At 35.2% G+C, this 22,943-nt stretch overlaps 2 protein-coding genes, 1 long non-coding RNA gene and 3 other non-coding genes across 19 annotated transcripts in view; 3 read left to right on the forward strand and 3 right to left on the reverse strand.

The window, feature by feature from the left end:
- The window catches only part of LOC100649011 (cytospin-A), a 28,290-nt gene extending 14,599 nt beyond the window's left edge, over positions 1–13,691 (reverse strand). For 2 of the 7 annotated variants that reach the window (XM_048413039.1, XM_048413038.1), the window contains exons 1-3: positions 8,042–8,175; positions 7,248–7,345; positions 3,739–3,882 (exon numbers count right to left, since the gene is read on the reverse strand). In XM_048413039.1, coding sequence (XP_048268996.1) covers positions 3,739–3,882; positions 7,248–7,345; positions 8,042–8,080 — 281 coding nt within the window. In that variant the 5' untranslated portion in view covers positions 8,081–8,175. Of the gene's footprint in view, positions 1–3,738; positions 3,883–7,247; positions 7,346–7,421; positions 7,558–8,041; positions 8,176–11,163; positions 11,316–12,580; positions 12,743–13,469 lie in introns of those variants that run through there. The other 5 variants (XM_048413040.1, XM_048413041.1, XM_048413037.1 and 2 more) reach the window with 5 other exon arrangements.
- On the forward strand, positions 86–4,122 carry LOC125386501. Its single transcript, XR_007226716.1, has 2 exons — positions 86–808; positions 2,243–4,122. It is a non-coding gene; the product is annotated as an uncharacterized LOC125386501 (long non-coding RNA).
- On the reverse strand, positions 5,815–5,886 carry TRNAC-GCA. Its single transcript has one exon. It is a non-coding gene; the product is annotated as a tRNA-Cys (tRNA).
- Positions 13,692–15,387: 1,696 nt separating the features above from the next.
- Positions 15,388–22,199, forward strand: LOC100648661 (slit homolog 1 protein). Of its 8 annotated transcripts, none has more exons than XM_020868091.2 (5): positions 15,388–16,068; positions 16,173–16,727; positions 17,756–18,083; positions 18,465–19,067; positions 19,647–22,199. In XM_020868091.2, exons 2-5 carry the CDS (start codon positions 16,339–16,341, stop codon positions 21,180–21,182), a joined length of 2,856 nt encoding a protein of 951 aa, XP_020723750.1. In that variant the 5' UTR covers positions 15,388–16,068; positions 16,173–16,338; the 3' UTR covers positions 21,183–22,199. The 8 variants fall into 8 exon arrangements, with proteins under 8 accessions (XP_020723750.1, XP_012175071.1, XP_012175072.1 ...); XM_012319681.3 differs by having other exon boundaries at positions 16,244–16,727; XM_012319682.3 differs by having other exon boundaries at positions 16,247–16,727.
- Positions 22,200–22,340: 141 nt separating this feature from the next.
- Positions 22,341–22,413, forward strand: TRNAK-CUU. Its single transcript has one exon. It is a non-coding gene; the product is annotated as a tRNA-Lys (tRNA).
- A 303-nt stretch (positions 22,414–22,716) lies between these two features.
- TRNAM-CAU lies at positions 22,717–22,788 on the reverse strand. Its single transcript has one exon. It is a non-coding gene; the product is annotated as a tRNA-Met (tRNA).
- Between the last annotated feature and the right edge of the window lie 155 nt (positions 22,789–22,943).

A 22,943-nucleotide genomic window follows, 5' to 3' on the forward strand; every position in this document is an offset into this window, starting at 1 on the left:
TTTGAAATTAAAAATTAAAAATAAAATAAATTTTTAATTTATATTAAAAATTTTTAATTTTAAATGTCATTTATTCTGTGGCATTGCTCTTATTAAATATATATCCATTTTGCGAAATTACGATATCTTTTTTTGTATTTCTTATTCTATATACTTTCTTTTGTCCGCCACTATATGATAAAAATACTAGTTTTAAGATATGGGTATTGTTATTTTAAACGTTATATATATATACACGTATTCAGTGTGCTCCAAAATGAAGCTCAGTCGGTAAAAATGACGATGATCAGTGACGACAGAATAAGCAAAGGAAGAAAAATACGCAGGCGTATTTTCGTCACGCGGCTGCGATACGCTTGATACAAACATTTATATCCAAAGCAAACAGCGATTGTTGCAGTCGCCTTGTGCAAATACTGAACAGGCAACGATTACAAGGCTGGAATGTGGGTTGTCTTCCATTTGGTTCGGTTCGAATTCTGGATTCTTTTTTGGAAGTGGCTGATAAACGATTACGAAGAATAGATAAAGGCCGCGGTGCGGAGTTGATGTTGATTCCTCGGTCAGCTTACGCATGACGTCACTCTGTTCCCCGTTTTCTACCAATTGACTTTGCCCTTATTCAAAGGCCTTTAGAGCGTCTCGTCGCAAGCTTCTATTATAGTGATTCCATTCATAATAGCCTCTGTCTGTATCTTTTAGAAATATTCAGTTTGTCAGACCTAAGTGTACTAGTGTATATTCAGAAATTTCGAAGCAAAAGTTAAAATAAGTTTAGCTAGAATAAACTTATATACAACATTTAAAGGTATATAAAGTTATATAAAACATTTTAAAATTTCATTAACACTGAACAGAAATAATTTACCAATTAATTTGATAGTTACAAGCTGTAAATTATGCAGTTCTTTCTTACAATTTTATATCAAAGAGGATAATTAGATAATTTGTAATTTGAAAGGATCTAGATGTTAAATCTGGTGGTTAAAGATTATGCGTGCCATCTGTTACATGAGGTTCATTGATAACTGATAGCGACTTAAAGACTTCACTAACGTGTTTACTCGGCTGAACACCGTTCTATGGTGGATCGCCGTAAATACAAAGAAGTTATCGGGCTGCAACGAGTAGCTCATTGACTTTTGATTCACTGGGTATGTAGGTCGTCCGACGTCGACCAAGTACCGCTCTCATTGTCAGAGTGGGTCGTCGATCCGTCGAGCAGTCGCCACTTTAGAGACCCCGTAAGAATCGACCTGTGCATTTCTTCTCTCTCTCTCTCTCTCTCTCTCTCCTTTTCTCTTTATTAGCGTAAAGAGCCGCATCTTTAGATCTTAATTAAGAGACGACAACGAGCAGACATTGTCAACTGACTTTAAGCCAAACAACTGTATACTCTCCAGGAGATATTACTCGGGGTCTTCAACTTTACTACGGATATATATTCTCGTTCATAAATATTAGGACATTTGGATTTATACGAAATATGACATTTAATCTAAAATATCAAGAAGAGAATTAATCGATCAGAGTTTTATATACATGCAAGATTTTAATGTATTTAAGAACTCTTCAGGAAGTGGTGGTTATAGGGAAAAAATGAGCGTGACTTATCTGATGTAATGGAGAGGTTGATTTATAATCACCTGGAACAGGATTGGACCAGTTAGTAGGTTAGAATGGACCTCTTACGTCAAACAGCATGATTCAGAGGGAAATGTTAGAAGGAAGAAATGCATACAGGTTGGTCAGACTAACCAGATATCCCTGAAAGAATAATGAATCTATTTAATTACTATAATTTTGTATGTATGCGCGAGCAACAGATTAGAATATACAGTGGTTCATGAAAGTGTTCCACCATTTATAGAAATTTTCTATGGATATATTATGTTATGCCTCTCATGATTCTATCTGTAAAATTTGAAACAAAACAGGAAATATATGTATATAATATGAAAATTATGCGTCCAAGTATGTATTGCAGTATAGTGTAGTCCTAGAAATTGTAAAAGCATAATCAATTATCTATTACAAATAGGCTATTCATGGTGTCTATCAATTGTTTCACTAAATACACATTTGCAATAAATGTTTTGCAACTCTATATCAATTTTTAAATTGATTGATGAATTTTTTAATTGATTGAGTTGTTGGATGAAGTCAATGAAGTCACCAGGTATGGTGAACCAATCGAGAGTAATGTATAACTCCCTGATTTACATTCGCACGTGTTCTCAAGGCATCATGAGGTGATTTTTGGAGAGTTCTCTCGGCCACTCAAGTCTGGCGGAGCTGTTGGCGGTCACAAGGAACAAGAGGAAAGGAAGGAAACTGCAGCCAGTGCAAAAAAGGAACTGGTTTAAAGCGCGGTAGCACTTTCTGCGGACCAGAATTCGCCTGCTTAGCAGCGTAAAGCTATTGCACGTAACAATCAACTAGCGTATCTTGACAGTAGGAGAAAGTGTACTCTATACAGTCCCGGACTTCCACTTTTCTAACTCACGCAAACCAAATCTTCGCCTGTGGAAAACGCAACAAGTGAAGTCTGGCTTATACTAATTTTTATAGAAAGTAGAGACGATAGGAAAGTCAGAAATAGATATAGTGGCTTACGAAAGTATTCGAAAACTGTTAGAAGCTTTTTATGTACATATATATTATACAAAACATTTTGAAATCTGATATCGATCAAATTTGAAAGAGATCTAAAAATTATATATATAGAGGTTACAAGATACTTATTGGAAGCATATACTGCGCGTAAATTAAAGTATTTGAAGTCAATTATTATTTACTATATTAATAAGTCACAATGTTTAGTGAGACTATCTTTAGTATTAATCGTACATTTAAGACTATTATTGACTTAAGATTTCCACGATGGTTTTCTGAATTCATCATATTTGATCTTCAGGTTATCAATCGTGTTATATATTATTTTGTAAGCTGATCTTTCGTGAATGTTGTAATTCACTTCTTCAGGGTTATCCTGAAACTGTGTGTTTTCAGGTTTCTTTTTATGGCCGATTTCCATTGGCCAACCAGAGGCACTTCTTTTACCATGAAAAGCATTGATAAAATCTAGAAATACTCAGTTTCAGCATAACACTGAAGAAGTAAAATACGAAACGTCGGGTAACAAAGCAATATATAATATGATTGATAATCTGAAGATCAATTATGAATAGTATTCATGCTGTATACTAATTTTCTATTGAGTGTATATTTGCGATATATGTCTTGTAATTTCTATATACATTCCCAATTAATATGGTAGTACAATAATTACGATGATCGTGTCTCGTTACACTGTTAACGAATTTTCAAAAAGTTTTGTAGAATGCATATAATATATTCGTAAAAAATTCTGTGGTCGGTATACGAGTACTTCTGTGAACCACTGCCTTTTTGATAGAAAATTATGATATTCGTCTATTATGTTGCACATACATGTACGTTTAACAGCGTACAAGTAACATATGGCATCGAGAAATGATCGGGAAAGAAGCGTGTATGAGGTCACTGAACCTCCCTATGAGCTAACGACGCATCGTACGTATCCCTTTTCTCTCTTTTCGCGTTCGTTTCGGTTTTTTCCTGTTCCGTAAAAGAGAGGAGGCCGCCACACGCGCCTAACTGGCAAAACGTGTCACATGGCTCGCATCATTGTGAGAGACGCATGGTTTGTGGTAATGGTAATCCAATCGCCGGAGACTCGTTCGACTTGAAACTCACTTGTGGTGTCGCTCCTCTAGCTTCGCCTCGTGTCTGCCAGGCCGCTCGACTTTTCTGCTCGTTGGCCTTTTCGGGCTGAAAAACGACGCGACCACGTCCCGCTTTTTTCCCGTGCCGGCCGGTGGCTTTGGTTCGGGTTTCGATCTGAAATTTTCAATAAAAACGCTGTTTTTATATTTATGAGATATTACAGAGACGAGAATTTGTAAAATCGAGCAAACACGATTCAAATACGATCTTTAATTTGTAACTAGATTGTGAGTATAATAATAACCTAAGTTATAAATTTAACAAATTGAAATTTGTGCACTTGTATTCTAAAATTGTATATTATTATATTTTTAACCTTGTATAATACGTTAAATATAATGTATGTCACGGAGACTTCAATTACACATATATTACAAAGCCTATGGTTGATTGCAACAATCCTGTTGTTACATGCATTACAAAGTGACAAAGTGTATTAAATTTTCATGAGCGAAAGAGTGGACAAAAACGATGCATACGACATCACCGAATCACGTAAGATTTCTTCAAGAAATATGCAAATGACTAATAAAGGATTGTGCAACACGTAGGCGCGTTAACACTCCTACCTGCGCCCACAACAATCGCATGAACAGCGAACTTATTATCGAATTACAATGACGAGGCTCCTTTACGTCTTTTTAATTCCTGTTTCTACATATCTATCTGTAAAAAATCGCCAGTAACTATACAGTATACGGTTTAATCTTTCTAATTCTGGCTATTTAAATGCAGTTCCTTCTTTATAAAAAAGATTTTTACAAGAAATAAGGAAAGATTTTTAACTCTCATCTAAGTATTGACCCACTGGAGAACATAACAATTTGAGACAAAATCACATGATTCCTGAATTATTAACTTAATTTAGTTTCATTATTAATCCCTATCACAATGAAAATACAAGTAAAATACAAAATAAAATGAAATACCCTAAATAGAATATAGTAATATAATAGTAGTATAATAGTAATACAACAAATTATTAGACTTACTATGCCCAATAGCACTATTTGGAGGTTAAATTTGAAATCTTAACAAAACCTTCAAGAGTTCCTTTCTCGAGTTTCCTTGATTGATATTTTTTATTTTGCTAATAAAATGAAGTTTTTGAAAAAGAGACTAGATTGAAATTGTCAAAGTTAACATAATATAGCGTAGAAAAGTGAACTTGTACTATTATGGAATTCATGGGTTCAATTACTAAACCTAATATATATACATATATATATATATGTACTATCAGTTTGGTGAGCCATAAAATACAGAAACAGAGATGACAGATCGAAAAAACGTAGTAGGTTAGATCTAGTTTCCTTAAAGATCGTAGGATTTTCTTGTGTCGTTACCAGTTACGACAGACTCGTTCTCTGCAATTAAACGAGATTAATCTTTGACCCACTTAATCTTGAGCATTTAATGAATTGCGTGATCTCAACTACAATGTGTTTCTTTAAAAAAGAATGTGGAGGAACTTGAACGGATTTAAAGTGTTCAGCAATTATGACATGCATCGAGATGTGACCAGATGATGGGTCAGTTTCATCGCTGACCGCTGGTCAATGCCCTCAGTCGTTCGATCCATTTACTAAGAATGGGGATCTAGTAAATCAGATCGATTTCATTTCGTGTCTGTACTTGGCTAATGCTCTCTTAACGTCTTACGTAAACTGCCAGTAACAAGTGGTCTTAACAAGGAAAAAAGGAACCGTTACTGGTTTCTCTACCGTAGAATATTTTTCTATATCTGGTCTGTGGATACCTATACAAATTCATATTTTGATGGAAATGATATAAAGAATAGAATAAACATAAATATTAAAACTTAATTTTTTCATTAAAGCTATTTTGTGACATTCTTTCTTTTCTCCTTACTCTTCATTTATGTACATAAACCAGGCCTAGGATTATCATAAAAAGTAAACTTGATAAGAGTAGACTTATTAATACCATATTTTTCTTAATCTCGATATCATATATTTGATATTATCTTATAATAATTTAGAATCAAGAAATCGATAAAAATTTTATAGGGAAAGAAAAAATTATAGGGGACACCCGGGTTTGAACCGGGGACCTCTCGATCTGCAGTCGAATGCTCTACCACTGAGCTATATCCCCAACTTGATCACAGTTGCCGAAATGGCGCTACACTTAATCCAACAAACTAGTCACAAATAAATTTTTCCCTATAAATTGTACTATTCATCCAGATTACAGAATAACCGATTCATGTATTTTCAGAAATCTGAGTTAAAATTACTTTATAATGTACTTAATTGGAATTAAATGAACTACTGTTAGTACAGTCCAGTAAAGTGATTGGTAGAGAGAAAGCGACGCCAATGGCTGCGACAGGTAGATAACGGAATTTCTGGAAAAATAATCGCTCGACCGGTTTCTCGATGCGTAACAGACAAGGCAGGGTCTGTTGAAGGAAGCCATTACGATTGCGGTAACAAGCCAGGCTTCGGTCCCACGGCTTCCAATGTTTATTACATTAACCAACGAGTTTATCGTCAAGCCGACTACATACTATCGCCATCTATACGTCAACTTTTCGTATTTTCATTGTTATCGACTTATATCGACAATGTAGGAATTTTCAAAGATATATTATCGTTTGATCAAATGGAAAAACGAAATGAAATGCTCTGAAGTAAACAAACGCACGTTTGTTTCGCAATAAATGGCAAAGTATAGAGGCGACTTATATAGGCGCCGAAGCAGAAAAAGCGAAAGCGAATTCCTAATGTATATATCATTTTTAACCAGCTTTCACTCTAAACGTAACGTAAATGAAAAGCTTATCATAGCGGAATTACATTTATTAGAAGTCGTATTTAGTGACTAAATCTCAATTAGTTCTAATATAACAATTCATATCTTAAATTAAATGATTTTGGCTATGAATAACTAAATCATATTTATGTATTTTTATATTTTTATGAAGATAACTAAAGAAGTAGGATTTAAATACAGATTTGTTTATCAAATATCATAATAAACACTGTTTTGGATATTTTATATATTTTTGCATATTATGTTCACTGTTGCATTTCTGCACCTTCAAATTTCCCATAAATGTATAAAAATCTGCAGCCTATGAATAACTTATTATTAAAATTTTGTTGTTTACTTGTAATTATTATTAATTTGCAAAACATTTTTTAATTGTTTTCGGTATTGTTAACTTTACAATTAGTACTAGATAGTAAATATCAGTGATGTTAATAAAAATTGATGATGGTTGAAGATAACCAAAAATCGTTAGTGGTAACAAAAGAATCTTTTCGCCATCCATAATAGTTAATGATAACCAAAAACAACTTCAGTCACCAGTCACAATTATGGTCACCAGTAATCAACAAAATTTTAATTATCTATAATAACTATTCTTAACTAAATTTATATAAATTATAAAGTTATGATCTCTGAATGTAATAGATCTTATAATGGTATAATAAACAATTGGTACTCACCGGGCTTTCGTGGACTTGTTCGTGATTGGGATAGAAGTGGCTGTTGCCCGCTTAAACGGTGCCCGCCCTCCCGAACCCACGGACATTCCGCTTCGAGCCTGTGACAAACAGGAAAAGGCAACCAATTAATACAACACATACAGTCAGATTTAAGAAAATATAATTAAACGGTACATCGTTCCCCCACTCGCCGTAAACCACTCTCGCGAGTATCTGATCTGAGTACATGTGAACGCACGCAAACGTCTTTGGATTAATAGTACAGGTGCAGCGTTGAAACCGCAAGTGTGACATCCTTGACAAGATATCTTCTCTTACGAACACGAATTCGATCTGTTCACGCAGTGGATACGTATTAACTGTGGCTACCAACGAAACATGCACTAAATAATTATAGAAACGAAGGCCGCCACTCGACAACGCAATACTGGCGCATCTAACATTTTCCACAGTACGCGAATATACATATATACGTATGAACTAGGTATACATATTTTGAGAAGGACGGAACCCAGAGGTTCTCTTTGAATATTAGAATTATACTTAAGTGGCTACAAAAAATTTTTACATATATCACGTATTTTTTATAGTATTTATATAATATGTCATTAATTAAGTCCATGTATATTAAATTATATCATTTAGTAGCATGTCTAGTAACACTTATGGTACGAAAATTTAGTACTATGAAAACGAAATATAGGATCTAATAAAAAGACGTTTAAGCAAAAGATAAGGCTATGTGGGAATATTCTTTTGTAGCCACTAGCCACTGTACGTATATGCGTATGTACCGAGTTCCCTCCTAAAGCGTCCAATATTTGTCGAAACATGTTGTTTGGTCCACGTCCACTACTAGGATCGATATAACTTTTCTGATACAAAAAGTCCCGGTTTATTAATTGATTACGTTACAGCTTTCACCGGGATCACAAACAAAACATTTCTTAACCTATAACGCACGTAGTTCACCCATAACATCTTCCATTAGGACTACACTTCTCAAGTACACAGAAAACACGACGGAATTCGAGGTGATGCGATAAGAAGTAAATCGGCTGCGATAAGTCGAGAAATATCTACGAATACACGATGGCAGATAATATATTGTATCGACTTGTTCGAAAACTATTATGAATTACGTTATACAAAACATTTTGAAATTTTGTTAGTATGTATTATATATTAATAAAATTTGAAACGAATCTATAGATTATGTATATAGAAGTTTATGTCTCAATTACCGAATATACATGTACATACTAACATTATTATTTATATTTATAATATAATCTACATTATAATATAGAATATTTTGCATGGCAGTCATAATACAATATATATATATATATATATATATATATAATTATAATACAATATTATAATATTTAGGAGACACATTCCAGGGTCATAGACAAAAACTGGAATACTCTACAAACTTGTAAAAGCTATTCAACGCAAGCAATTACCAAAAAGGATGAAAAAGTTTTCAAGAAAAGACTGATGAAATCATACATACGTATATGGCAAAAGTTCGAATTCTAGATAAATCTTTCTTAACTTTCGCTAAATATTTTCCAAACCTGATACATATATATTTGGGAATATTTGCTAGCTAATAGATAAAGCAGCGTTAATATGTTATAAATGAATGTTGAAGAAGTTAGTTACAATGTGTTGAAGAAATACCGGTTCCCAGGAGAACTGGTGAGACCCAGTGGATTTTCAGCGAATATGCACTTGGGAGAGTTTCAATCAGAAGGGTACACGTCCGTATACGTAGCTATAAAGGTTCATCGAACCTCGCCTCGCGTACGGGTTCTCGGCCAATAATAAAGATGCATGCCCGGTACGTAACTACGTTCTGTACATACGTACGTAAGTACTACCCTGCACCCGTGGCCGCTTGCTCGACGCGAAATACTCGCGGCGTACATACTAAACTCGCAATGCACACGCGACCCGTTGTCCATCCTTCTACAGGGTGTCCCCATAGAGAATACAATCAAATTCTAATCTTAATTTGAGCCCTGTGTACTCTATCAAATTCATTCAATACAATTTCCTGAAACAGGCGTCTTTTGTATAGCTGTAGTTATAATACTGTAATAGTGACTTCACAGATTTGAAACTATGATCATTAAATTGCAGATATTTATGCATTTATGGAAAATACATAAGTGTAAAAATACATGCAAAAATACATAAAGTAAAATAAATTGCTGATTATTATTACATGTAGTTATATCCATATAGCTTTATCCTTCAGTTATATCCATAAGAATAAAAAACCGCAGTTTAATCACCATTCTAGAAGCAAGAATTAAAATAATTATTAGGCTGTAAATTCTTATTTTATAAGAAATTTAAAAACGAATGTGATATGCCAAAATGTAGTAGATTCGCTAAATTCAAGAAATGACACATGCACCAATCTTACATAAATTTATATAAATATTTACAGTTCAATAGGAACTAATAATATAATTAGTCCCTTGTTAAAGCTATATTCATACATGATATTACGTAACCTAACTTCTTCGGCTTTTAATTAGGAAATTATAATCAACTTTTCATGGGTACACAACTCATCAGAATGAACGTGCGGAGGTACTGTTTGATGGAAGAGCGTGATACATAGCGATACAAGATCCGTTTGTACATAAGGCGCATGTGCATGACCGGTTAGTCGCTGCTAACACTAAGTTGCGCGCGATTCCTGTCCGCCGAAGGAATTGAAATTCCTGCAGAAACGGATCGTTGCCCGGTGTTCTCGTGGAACAGAACTGGTCTTACATAATTGGCAAATTGACAGATTCGCCGTTTGGACGAACGAGCGCGGACGTGTAACCCAATGGCTCGATAATCTCGCGTCTATCATTTACAGTTGATTATAAACGATCTGTGCGCTCGTGCTCTGTAGTTTGTTTGTGTTTGTGGCACGGCCAAACTTCTTCACTGCTATGCAAGATTCTTAAATACTAACTTTTTGGGGGTCAGGATGGTGTTTAGATTTCAGGTTAATGTTATGTAGATTTATAACAGCAGCAGAGTACAGTTATTTGTTCTAAAACAGATGGAGATGATGGAGTTAGTAATTAGAAAAAGCAAATTAATTTAATTATTTAAGTCTTCAAGTTTACTTGAACCTCTATAAGGTATTTTAATAAATAAGCAAAATAGGTGTAGAAGAACTCCAAGATATGAGTATGAAATAGTAGAAATACAGAATGCTGAGAATACATCACAGATAAAGTTTCTTTGGAGTCAGGATGATGTTCAGACTTCGGGTTAAAATTATATGGATTTAGTACAGCATCTGGATAGAGTTATTAGTTCTAGAACAGATACAGGCAACATAGTTAGCAATTAGAAAAAACGAACTACAGGATTTTTTAAATATTCGAACTTAGTTAAATCTCTATAAGGCGGTTCAAAAACTAATAAATAAAACGAACTTGGAAAAACATCAAGATGTTGTTATAAAACAGGAGAGGTGCACAATGCTGAGGATGTATCGATAAATACAAGGTTCCATCGGATCTGGACGTTTTTCACGTCTGGCCGCAGGGTGTGGCGATGATAGGTTTGTTTCTTCGGCCTACACTTTGTCAACGGGAGCAGCTTGGACGGTACCGTCGTTCCGCTGGGAACACCAGACAGCCCACACACGCGACACCCGCGTAAACGATTCAACGGGTCGCGCGGTAACCTTTATTATCTCTTGCCTTTCCTCTCTGACGCCCTTTAAACCGACTTCGATAAGTGTCTCGTGTACATGGTGTCTTTATTATACCCTATTATACATAACTTTTTCTGTACATACACGTTTAACCAGAACCCCCAGAAACCCCACGTCTCTTCGTATATACGTATATACACTATAAAGTGTGACATAACCTCATCGTAACCGCACCTGCACATAGGTATCCAATTTTAGGGTCAGGTAGAAATGGCTGGTGGCAGTATCAACCGTAAACGGGCGTCCAGCGTGGCGAGGGAACAAACCGGTCACGAGAGAGAGAGAGAGGAAAATCGAAACGATCCGCGTGATTCGGCAGTTCAATGCGAACTGGCTACGTCCATGCCATTCCATTCCACGTTATTCCGCTGCTGTGACCTCTCTTGACTCTCCCTCTCTCTCTTCCTCATCGGCTCGTCCCTTCGCTAGAGATCATTCCGAGCTCGGCGTTCGTCACATGAACAATCGGTTCCTCGATATCTGTCAATGGTGTTTGTTTCCTCTTTTGTAATTAACTATTATTATCTCTGTGATAACGTGGAGCGTCTGGTCAGAATTTCCGAAAGAGTTCCATAGGAATAGAATGATGTACGAGATTACTGGTAATGCATTAGCCTCGAATAAACCAAATCGATCATCAACTTCACTTTTTCTGTCAATTCAATGTAGATAATGCAATTAGTTTCCAATTCTTAAAAAATGATCATTTATCGATGATTTACTGCTACGAGTAAATGACATGTGTAACAGTAAATTGCATCATAAATCTTCCGAATATTTGGTAAATGCCACTTACAATAAATTTCTCCTTCTTTGGTACGATTGATAATCAGCAATGTGACAAAATTTAGCAGAGAAAATTGATCCAAATTTGGTCTATGAGAGAACGATATTTCACATGATCCAACCCAAAAGAAACTACAAGATACTTAGTACAAATACATATTATCAATCATATTAATAATCCTTAATCTTTTGTCAGACCATCTTTAATACTTGTTATATGTTCAAAGTAGTTATTATGGTGTATACTAATTTTTTACTAAATGCTAAGTATACGTTTGCAATAAATATCTTGCAACTTTTATATACATTTTCTATTTACATTGAAATTTTATCAATAGTAAAATTTCACAATGTTCTATACATAGCACACGTCGCATGTATACTTCGTATTCAGTACATGGTAACTGTGAACAGATGGTACATCCATTTCTACTAATCCATTTCGTGACTAGTCACAATGTATCGAAGAAAAAATTCTAGTCATCATCGGAGAGATCCTCCGGCATTCCATAGTATGGCAAAAAATGCTGCACATGCGATGTCGTCACGACTTTTTACCTGTTAGAAGGCACGCATGAACACAGATGCATAAGCACCTATACGTGATCCATCGTTCGATTGGCTCGGTCGACCTTGGTAAGCGCGAACTGGGTGACCTTCTGACCTAATCGCCGCTAATTTCATTTGCCGTGCGTGTGCATTAGGTAATATGCGAATCCCCGCGCGCATGGTGCAAGTCAGCTGCAGAGAACATTCTCCGGGAGAGCTCCTGTCGCGCTCCAAATACCTGTTCGTTTCTACCCACCTGGCGTGATTACGGCTCGTGGCGTCCCACGTAGATCTAGCCATGGATCAAGAAGCTGGAGCCCTATCTGGTTGTCGTGAGAATCCATTTTTTCGCCTGTCACTTTTTCTCGCTGCTCTTGATTCGAACTCCACCCTTCCAGTTTCACCTGTAACCAATTTACTACGTTTCTGTCATCTTTTTTTAGCCCTCGGACTCGGGTTCAGGGTGAAGGTGGTGCCAACGATAAGCTATCGAAGTCTGCCGGTTGAATGCCTTCGAGTTTTTCTGGTTCCAATTCTTAATTTGAAACTGATAATCTTAATAGCGCCTAAGTACCAAGGCATTTGCGTGTTTGGTATATTAGACTGTTCCTACTGCATTCATTGGACCATTTCCGACTCAATTACATCTTCCTATTCTTAATAAATTTCTTGAGCTTGAATCGTTGTTAATGCATAGAATTCTTTGTTCTCAGTTTACGCTGAAATTTGTTGTTTATCAAAATAAGAGACATAATAATTCAAACTGCAATAAAGAAGCAAAAATCATTGCCATATTGATAAAACTATATTGCGTGGCAATTGTCATCTTCCAATTGAAAATTTATATTAAATCGCATTAGGTGTTATTTTTTCATATAATCGACATTATCAAACTTGAAATCTACCGGCATTAAATGATAGTAATAAGTTGCAAAGGGGTGCTACTTCTGAGAATCATGACTTATTATGCAAGCACCAGTCCAGAACCGTGTAATAGGTTGAATTAGTCATTAAAATTAACGGTACAGGCAACAGGGCGGTATTTCGTGGTTTTTAGCACGGTCAGATGCAGCTAGAAGTAATTACGTTAACAGTTAACACTGGCAGAGGGACTGCGGCGATTAAAAAAATTATATGTTACTCACCGGATCCTACTGCAACACTTGATTCAAACAGTATTATCGATCGAACATCGCTAAATGTTGATCACTATTTAATTAATTTACTATCACCTATTTCTATCTCATCTTAAAACGCGATCTACTAATAAGAGGCGCGATCTGAAGGAGAACGAATGCGGAACTGCATGCGGCGCGAACGACAGCCCGCGAGAGACTGCCGGTTGCAATGACGATGCATCGTCTTCGACTTGGATGGGTAAAATGGATGGATGGATGGATAGACGGCGTAGCAGCAACGACTAATCACCATGGAGCACAAATACCAGTGCAACGTTATTGCATACGAATATAAATCCGCAAACCTGCAATTTGAAAGATCGTTAGGAAAAATTGACAAAGTAATGCTTCCTGGCTTTTTATCCTATGTAGTACTGACTTTTATGTATTCATTTTTAGAGATTATCTCTAACTCTTTCTTCAATTTATATATATATATATAATGCACTTTATAACATAACTGTGATTTTATACAATTTTATAAAACATACTATAAATGTAAGGTGTATAAAATTGTACGAAAGATAAAATTTATAAAATTTCATAAAATAATTATGGCCATAGTAATATAGTGGTAATATAAAATTGTGTATAAAACGCATTGAAATTTCATTAGCACTGTGATAAAGCACAATTGTCAGAATTATATCGATAAAATTTGAAACTAATCTGAAAATGTTTGTTGAATCTCTATTACTGTTCCAATACTTAATTGTATTGTCTCGTGAATTGTATATATTGCTCAGAACCATCCTAGATAAATTTGATTAAAAGAGAGCATTAGGATTGACCCTCAACAAATAGGGTGATAGGTTTTTTACGTAACTATGAGGGTGGGTCACTTTGTCCTTGAATGGAACAATAGGTGGAACATGCACGTCAGGATGTTTGTCTTGCAATTAATGATATCTGACGATCAATATTCCATTGAAACTAAACGTTTGAGACAATAGTGTTAAATCAGATGAATCAGATATGACGCTTTTGGCTACCTATTGAGAGCCAAACTATCTTAACTATGTAGCTCAACATATGGCAATCAATTGGGCTAGATAAGATACGCATGTAATAACTCATCGCCTAATTTATTCAGTAAAATTGGATCGTATATTAACGCCATAACCGTGTTGAAACTACTGTTACTTTAAAATAGGCTTTATATAATTAACAGTTTTGTGTTACCATGCAATGAAAAATAACTGGCATCATTCGAGTGCTATTCAAGCATAGAAACACCTTGAAAACTCATGGTCCAGAAAAATATCTAATACTCTGTAATATCACTTTCAATTTTCTCTCAAATTATAATCTACTTGCGGCCAAAATGAATATAATGCATTAGATATTGGGCCATCTCTTAAGTGGTCCTTAAGTCATCCTTTATATGGCTTTTCTGGAAGTCTGAAATTGTTTAAACGTTTAGTTTAAAGCTTAAGATTTAACACTTAAAGTTTCAAATTGGAATAGAAAACTTAATAGGAAAGTGTAAAGAATTATAGAACAAAGAACATAGGAAAATTCATCATTGATCAATTGTTGACTGTAGTAATTTATACATTACATTAAGTATGCGCACTCTATTAATAATATATCTACAAAGCATAGTGGCCTTGAAGATGTCTTAATGTTTCCGTTAAGTTCTACATTAACTGACCTAGACCTCGCTGCTAATTTGATCGACAGAACCATGTTCACAAAGAAGCAGCTGCAGCTGCAGGTACGGATGCGTCATATTCTGGCAAGTGCATCATAGTGAACGTGAGTATTCCTACCAAACTAGAGCGGCGTATGCTAAAGATAAGTCTCGGATTGGTGTATGTACCTACAACCGGTGCGGGAAGCAAGGGCAACCTTGGCCTTAGAAGTTTATATAACGAGGAAGCGCGAGGATCACGAGCTCAGTTGCGTTGATTCGTTTCGATCCACCGATACGTCAACTCGACAATCTCTTTCGACAGTCACGCTTTCTTGATGCACAGCTGCTTGTAAACAACTTGGTCTCTTTTCAACTGTTCCGATGATAATCATCACTTAAATTATAGTTATTACATTGAACAGCTATTCCTTGGCAAAATTTCGAGTTTACAAATAGTGGTTTTAATTTAAATCTTAATTGTAATTGGAGATGATTGATCTCATTTCACAGCAAATATTTGGTTCTATATGCTACCTGGAAAACAGTCAACGATCAATCTATGAAGATTAATATAAGTGATTTTAACAAAAATGGAATTGTTAATCATTCTGTCAGTTATGGTAATACTTTGTTATATTGGAAATTTCCAATGTTGAAAGAGGAGGGGATAAGCTGATTCGTGAAAAGTGCTTAGATCCGTGGACAATTCGAAAGATAATACGGAACGGAATAGTGTTTGTGGACCATTGAAAGTGAAACGTAGAGGCGGCGGTGACGGGAGGAGCGCGGTCAGATCGTTTGAACGTGACCATGGTGAGTAGTGGCAAGTGGCGCTTCCGGTGTGCGGGACAAAAATCTGCATTCGGTCCCTGGAAAGTGTAACACTGTACTTCCTGGTCTTGAACATAACCATCGTGTCGAAGTAAAACGGTAATATTACGAAGCTTGATAATTTTAACATTAACAAATTTTAAACTAGAAATGTTTGAAAATCGAAATAAATTGCTAATCCAGGATATTATTATCTTTAATAGAAATTGGACCTTCTTTGAGAGTAGAATGATGATTATTTTGTAAAGCCTATTTCCTGACGTACGAATCTTAGTAGTTGCAGTGCTATTTCTGGAGGACGACATTGAGACTCTACTGCGGAAAATATATGTTCAGGTGACGCGGCAAATCTAGAATTGGAAAAAGGCGATGCATCTGATTTTACTCTGGGCGTTGGTCGCCCTAATTGGCCAAGTGGAATGTAAATGCAGCCTAGCAAGGATTGTAAATGACGAAAGGTCGATCGCTTACGTTTGCACTCACGGCGACCTGGACGACCTTGACGAGATATCTAGTGATGCAGATTGGATAGAGTTTACGGTGTCAAGGTTCAGTCTTATCACCGACAATGCGTTCTGGCGGTTCAAAAACCTCCGCAGACTTTCTTTCTATAATTGTCATATCAATTTCATCAGTCCGGGTGCTTTTACTGGTTTAGATAGACTAGAATGGTTGATATTCCATGGTACCAAAATACACGTAGCTAGGACCGCCTGGTTCCGTCCTTTGGCAAACTTGCGCAGACTTATCCTGGATAGGTAATTTTTATTTTTAACGGTTACCTTGTGAGCAAAATAGCGTTAAACGATTTAGAATTATCTTATAAACTAATCAGAAATTATTCAAATTATAAAATATACAATGGCATACGAAAGCTTTCGTACACTTAACATAGAAATCTTTTATTTATGTATTGCGCGTGTTATATAAAACGTTTGAAATTTTATGCTACCACTATAGTGGGATAAGAATGTCATGATTTTTTTGGCAAAATTTGAATCCGATCTGAAAATATATGAAGAAGTTGGCAAGATATTTGTTGAAAATTTATATTTAGCAAAAAATGAATATACGATACGAATAAGCAACTGAAGCATTTATAATAAGAATAAAAAATAGTCACACTGAATATTATGATTAATTATTAATATTGTGGATGCTTGTCTAAAATGTTTAAATATTTGTTTGATCCTTGCAAAATGTACAGTACAGTATACAATACTTGTACTAAATGTCATGTAACTACCATATAGATTTTCAGAATTGTTAAAAGTTTGACCAACACAATCATGATAATTGGGTGTCATTACAGTACTAATGAATATTCAATGTGTTTCATATAACACGCGTAATATGCTTATAAAAGGAGTCAACAAATGTACGAATAATTCCCCGAGCCATTGTATGTATATGCTCTCTACATTGAAAAAGATGAAGTCGAATTTAAAGCAGAATGTTTGAAATTACCTCGGGATCTATTTTGATTATGCGAATCAAAATTGAAGTCGCCGCTAGGACAAAAACGGTACTGATTACATAAAAACAGTCTGGTGAACGATGATCTAGTTGTCAACAGGGAACATAATTGAAAACATGATGTCACGATCTAAAAAGATTTCCAAAATAAGCATCGTAGGCCGAGGTTATTTGCAAGAGACGTGGAAACGCGGCATTTCCTTCTTTGCGAAACGCCAGCGCTCTCACTGACTTCATTGTAAATCTGTTGTTACGTAAAAATGATAATAAACCTCGTAATCGTTACAAAGCACGTCGGGATTGTTTACAGATGCGATTTGGTGCACATAGAGCCCGATCTATTCCGCATGTTGCCCAGATTGGAAGTTCTTGGTCTGCGTGATAACGATCTCAACTGCTTACCGATCGATGAACTGTCTTATCTACTCATGCTCCGGACCGTACGAATCGATGGTAATCCCTGGCTCTGCGAATGTCGACGAAAACTTGATGAATATTTTCGATCTCGTTCTATCGTCCAGGAAGTAGAATGTTTGAAGCAAGTTAACGACTGTAGGAAATATCAATGCATGACTCCCATTGGCTTCACTGTTCTTCCCTCTATTCTCACTACTCAACAATTACATGATTTTAATAGGGTAAGCACATGATGATCAATTACAATGTTAGTAAAATTTCCTGCAAAATTTGAGCTTTTATATGTAACAAATAGTCCTTGACTATTTCTTGTATAAAAATCACACTTGTATCTAGATCATAATTTTGTCAAAAATAACATTTTTGTTTATTGTCTTTAGTGTATATAGAGTTATTTTTAAGAACCATGATCCATCTTTATCATTTTATGTTCCTATAAAGGAACAATGCACAATTTGCATGCAATTTTATAGTAGAATTAATTATGATAAATATAATACAAAAATTTCCCAAAAATGCATGCAAGTCCGCAATTTAATATTAAGCGTACTGTATGTAATTTCATTTTTTAATTTTCCTAATAATCTTGATCTTAATTACAGGATCGTACGATCATTCGTGGAAATGAATTTCAAACGAACGTATTCACTTCCCTGGACAGACTTCCAGATAAAACTACCTGGATAGAGATATCTGGTTTAAAGATAGACACCCTACCAAGGTACGCGTTCTTTAGATTTGGGAATAGTTTGAGGACCTTGGATTTGGTCGACTGTGGCATCACTACGATCGAAGATGGAGCTTTTGCTGGTTTGCATAAGCTGCAACGATTGTCCTTAGTCGGTAATTGGTTACCGGTTGTGAATGCCAATTGGTTTCGAGACCTCGTCAGTCTTCAACAATTAATTTTGGAGCGAAATGGCATAGAGCAGATTGAAAGAACCGCATTGTGGCACGTTGGAGATTCTTTGCGACATCTCGATATTCAAGATAACTTGCTTCGATGCATAACCACTGAGGAACTGGCTGCATTGACAAAGTTAGAGAGGCTAGACGCAATGAAAAATCTATGGCTTTGTACTTGCAGAAGAAATTTACAAAACTTCCTTACCCAGAGAAACGTAGGATTCGAAATTAATGCGGGCCGGTGTTATCAGAATGAGAATGAAATTCCAGGTGGCAGAACTGGCTGGCACGAGCAACAGGTATTACGCTAATCATTTTTTCAACCTGCTTAATTTAAAATGCTTATCTCAGAAACCAAAGACAACATGCATTTAAAGTTTTTACAAAAAGGTCATTGAGAAAAAGTTAATTTTTGTCAAGTCTAAATGCAAGACAATAATCACTAAATCTTCAAAAGATTTTTCAAAAAATGAACCTGATAAAAAGTATTAACTTTTCAATGTTTTGGTTACGAATAACCATTATCAGCAATGAAAGGAATTTTATTTCATTTACCTTTACCTATTTTGATATCTGGTAACAGTAACCAAGTAAATTTTAATCACTTGCAATCGTTACTGGTAAACAAAGTTATTTGATCTATGATGTACTATAACTTTAATTTGAGTTATAACTAGACTGCACTTTTTTATGCATTTATATAAAACTTTAAGATGCAGAAATTATATAGGATTTCTCATAAGTAAAAATAACTTCTACAGAATTTTATTGCGTTACTTGCACCCACAAAAATATAAATGTGCATAAATAACCATAGTCTAATTATAAGATCATGATCTCTGGTCTGGTTAAAAATAATTATCCTCTTTTATGTGTAGACGATTCAAAATACTTCTTTTACCACTGGAAAAGTTCAATGGACTTCTTTCGAAAACAGTCTCAATCAAACGAACATTTCCGTAATTGGGCCACCTCCTCCGCCTTTTGTAACTCCTTCGCCACCGGAAATTCACATCGTTTCCTCTTCACCAACTATTTATACGGGTACTTGTAATCCAGAGAAAACCAGCAGCAATACAGTCTACACTTGTCGAGGCATTACATCAATCGAGGAACTAAATCTGATACCTTCAACAGCTCGCGAGATTCGAATTGTCTTATCGAACATCAAGAAGATTCCCGAAAACACTTTTGCGCGCTTTAACGGTTATTTATCAAGGTTAGAGCTTCGAGACTGTGGTATCGAAACTATCAAGCCGCGCGCCTTCTCAAATCTTCGTAACTTGGAACACTTGTCCCTTCGAAGCAACCAACTAGAGTCCATAAATTGGGATATGGTCCAAGGTCTTCACAACCTAAGACATCTGGACGTATCTCACAACAATATATATAGAATTACGAACGATGTGTTCGATCATTTACCGTATCTTATTAGTTTGGACGTGTCTGATAACGCAATGAACTGCATCGGTATAGAGTATATAGCACATCAATTACACTACTTATCGTCTCTGGATGTTTCTAATAACCCTTGGAGTTGCCTATGTGGGACCAAATTGGCAGAATTTCTCGACTCACGAGGCATACAGTATAATAGAAGTTCACTCCTTTTGAAGGAAGATTGTTACGCTTCACCGGTACCGGAAGTTACTCATAGTCCCTCAATTTCAGTGACAACTAGCCCAACGGCTAAGAACGAAACTATGGAAGGAACCTGCATTATCATGGAAGATACAACAAGGATTCGATATCGATGTACGGGTGGTAATCTGTTGTTGCTGCAATCAATAAGGCAGGATGCAACATCGATTGAATTTTATGAGGGTCACCTACCTAGGCTACCTTCAGAGTCGCTCAGGAGATTTGTAAATCTACAAGAACTTGTTATTAGAAATTCTGAGTTAACCACTGTAGAGGAAGGCGCATTTAATGGTTTGAATAAATTAGAGAATTTGACGATACAGGACAATCCTCTGGAAATGATTGGATCTTCCTGGTTTGCATTCCCGAACTTGGGAAGATTAGATTTGCGTGGTAATTCCATCAAGTATATCGAATCTGGATCGTTCCGATATTTAAATAATTTAACATATTTAAATCTCGAGGGTAATGACTTAAGATGCATATTTACTAGTGACTTAAACGATATGCCTAATGTTTATGTCGTTGAATTTTCTGGGAATCCTCTGAAATGGAGGTGTAGAGTCGAATTGGAGCAATTCCTAGAGGCTCGAAAGATTAGGTTTATCAAAATCGAGAATTCCTGCGAGGGTAAGACGTTGGTGAGAAATCTTCTACTGGTAAATAAGACGGATGGATCGTTTGATTGTCCATCAGAGTGTTCGAAAGCTTCCATTAGTCGAAATTTGTTCGTTCTATTTATACTACCATCGTTGATAACACTAGCCTATTAAGTGATGTTAAATTCGATACCTAACTATGGTACAATGATATGTGTTCATTCATTGCAAAACGCATTTTGCACACCTGTTCGATTAATTAATACAGACTAAATGTTTATACTTGTTAACAGAGATTTCCTTTCTGGTGATAGTATTACTTTCGTCGGTGAATTCATTTTAAGGCACGTCGAGTTTGCAACTTCTGTTTGTAACTAGGCTGCGAATCGTGTATTTGTGCAAAATTTAAAGATGCAAAAATGCATAGAATTCGTACAATATATATGAATGTATGCAATACCCAGAATAGAGCATTTCTTATGATTTCTAATAGGTAAAATGAATCTCCACTTAAGTTAAAACTTTTTAATTATGTTCACAAAAATATAAATTTGCATGAATATCTGCAGTCTATGTATAACGTATGATAGTTTTTGACGAGTTAAACTTTACATGAATTTTATATACGCATAACTCTTCAAATAATCATTTCCGCGCCCCAAAATCAATATTTTTGGATTCTACTTGTCAAAAATCATCGTATGTTATAAAACTAATTACAAATTCTGCGTATTACGAAACGAAGTTGAATCTAATTTTTATAATAATAAAGATACTTACACTGGAAGAGTGTTATGGAATTCTTGAACGCAGTGCTTAATAAGCATAACATACAAGGATGTAGTAATAATAGCTGCTAAGAGGGACCATCGAGGATCGAGAATATGGAATATATTACAACCTATAATTGCGTATATTTTTTTAATTTGCACTTTAACTAGTTACTTATTAGCGTTACGTGCCATATCGTATTTTATTAGGATATGAATATATTCTTGTAAAAACTTAGATTTTATTTTTTTTATAAATATCTACAGTTAAATATTTATCATGTTACGACTGTAAGTAATTTATGAGGACACGAACGAAAGCAGCTATGTACGAAAGATTAAACCAGCGACGAATTAACTAATTTATGCTTGAATAGTTGTAATTTGCAATTGCACAAATAAATAATTTATTGTAAGCTGATCTAACTTTTATTCTTCATCCATTAATCAAAAACAGTCTTTGAAACTATTGCAAATTACGCGTTATATTATAAATTATATTAATGTATTACAATAAAAAACATGAAAAATTTCTGCATAAAGATACAACACGTTCCCACAAGCCCGGCTAGCTCAGTCGGTAGAGCATGAGACTCTTAATCTCAGGGTCGTGGGTTCGAGCCCCACGTTGGGCGAATATATTTTTTTTCTTTTTCTATGATAAATAGCAATATTTTTTATAAAACAAAAGAATAAGTAAAGACATAATTGGCGAAAATGTAACGTACCATTTTGATCTTAAACGTTTTATCAATTATCTTGATAGTTACCTACATGAGCGACTCATGAGCTATTATATCCTTTATATTTAAGTAAAATAAATGTATTTAACTAATCTAAAATCCGAATAATCTATCTGTATAAAGGGATGTTTTTTGTTAAAAAAAATATATAAAATGTAAAAAAGTTAGCACTATCATTCTCCACATTGCAGTTCTTAGCAGAGCGTGGTTTCGATCCACGGACCTCTGGGTTATGGGCCCAGCACGCTTCCACTGCGCCACTCTGCTGTTACGCTGCTTTTTTCTCATTTTACAATTCCATCTTCATATTAACTTTATTTTAAAAAAATATTTTTTTATTATATTTTAATAATAGTATAGAGGGCTTGGAACTTAATTTTCTCTGTTATTATACGGTACAAATTTATCCGAATTACAATAAT

This window comes from Bombus terrestris, chromosome 16 (genome assembly GCF_910591885.1).
Source record: "Bombus terrestris chromosome 16, iyBomTerr1.2, whole genome shotgun sequence".
Lineage (NCBI taxonomy): Eukaryota > Metazoa > Arthropoda > Insecta > Hymenoptera > Apidae > Bombus > Bombus terrestris.

Excerpts from the sequence above, each read along its gene's own strand:
- LOC100648661 (XM_020868091.2), top strand. The coding sequence starts at position 16,339 with ATGCATCTGATTTTACTCTGGGCGTTGGTCGCCCTAATTGGCCAAGTG. Across the intron at positions 18,084-18,464 it reads AATTACATGATTTTAATAGG|GATCGTACGATCATTCGTGG; the intron begins GTAAGCACATGA and ends TCTTAATTACAG. Across the intron at positions 19,068-19,646 it reads CTGGCTGGCACGAGCAACAG|ACGATTCAAAATACTTCTTT; the intron begins GTATTACGCTAA and ends TTTTATGTGTAG.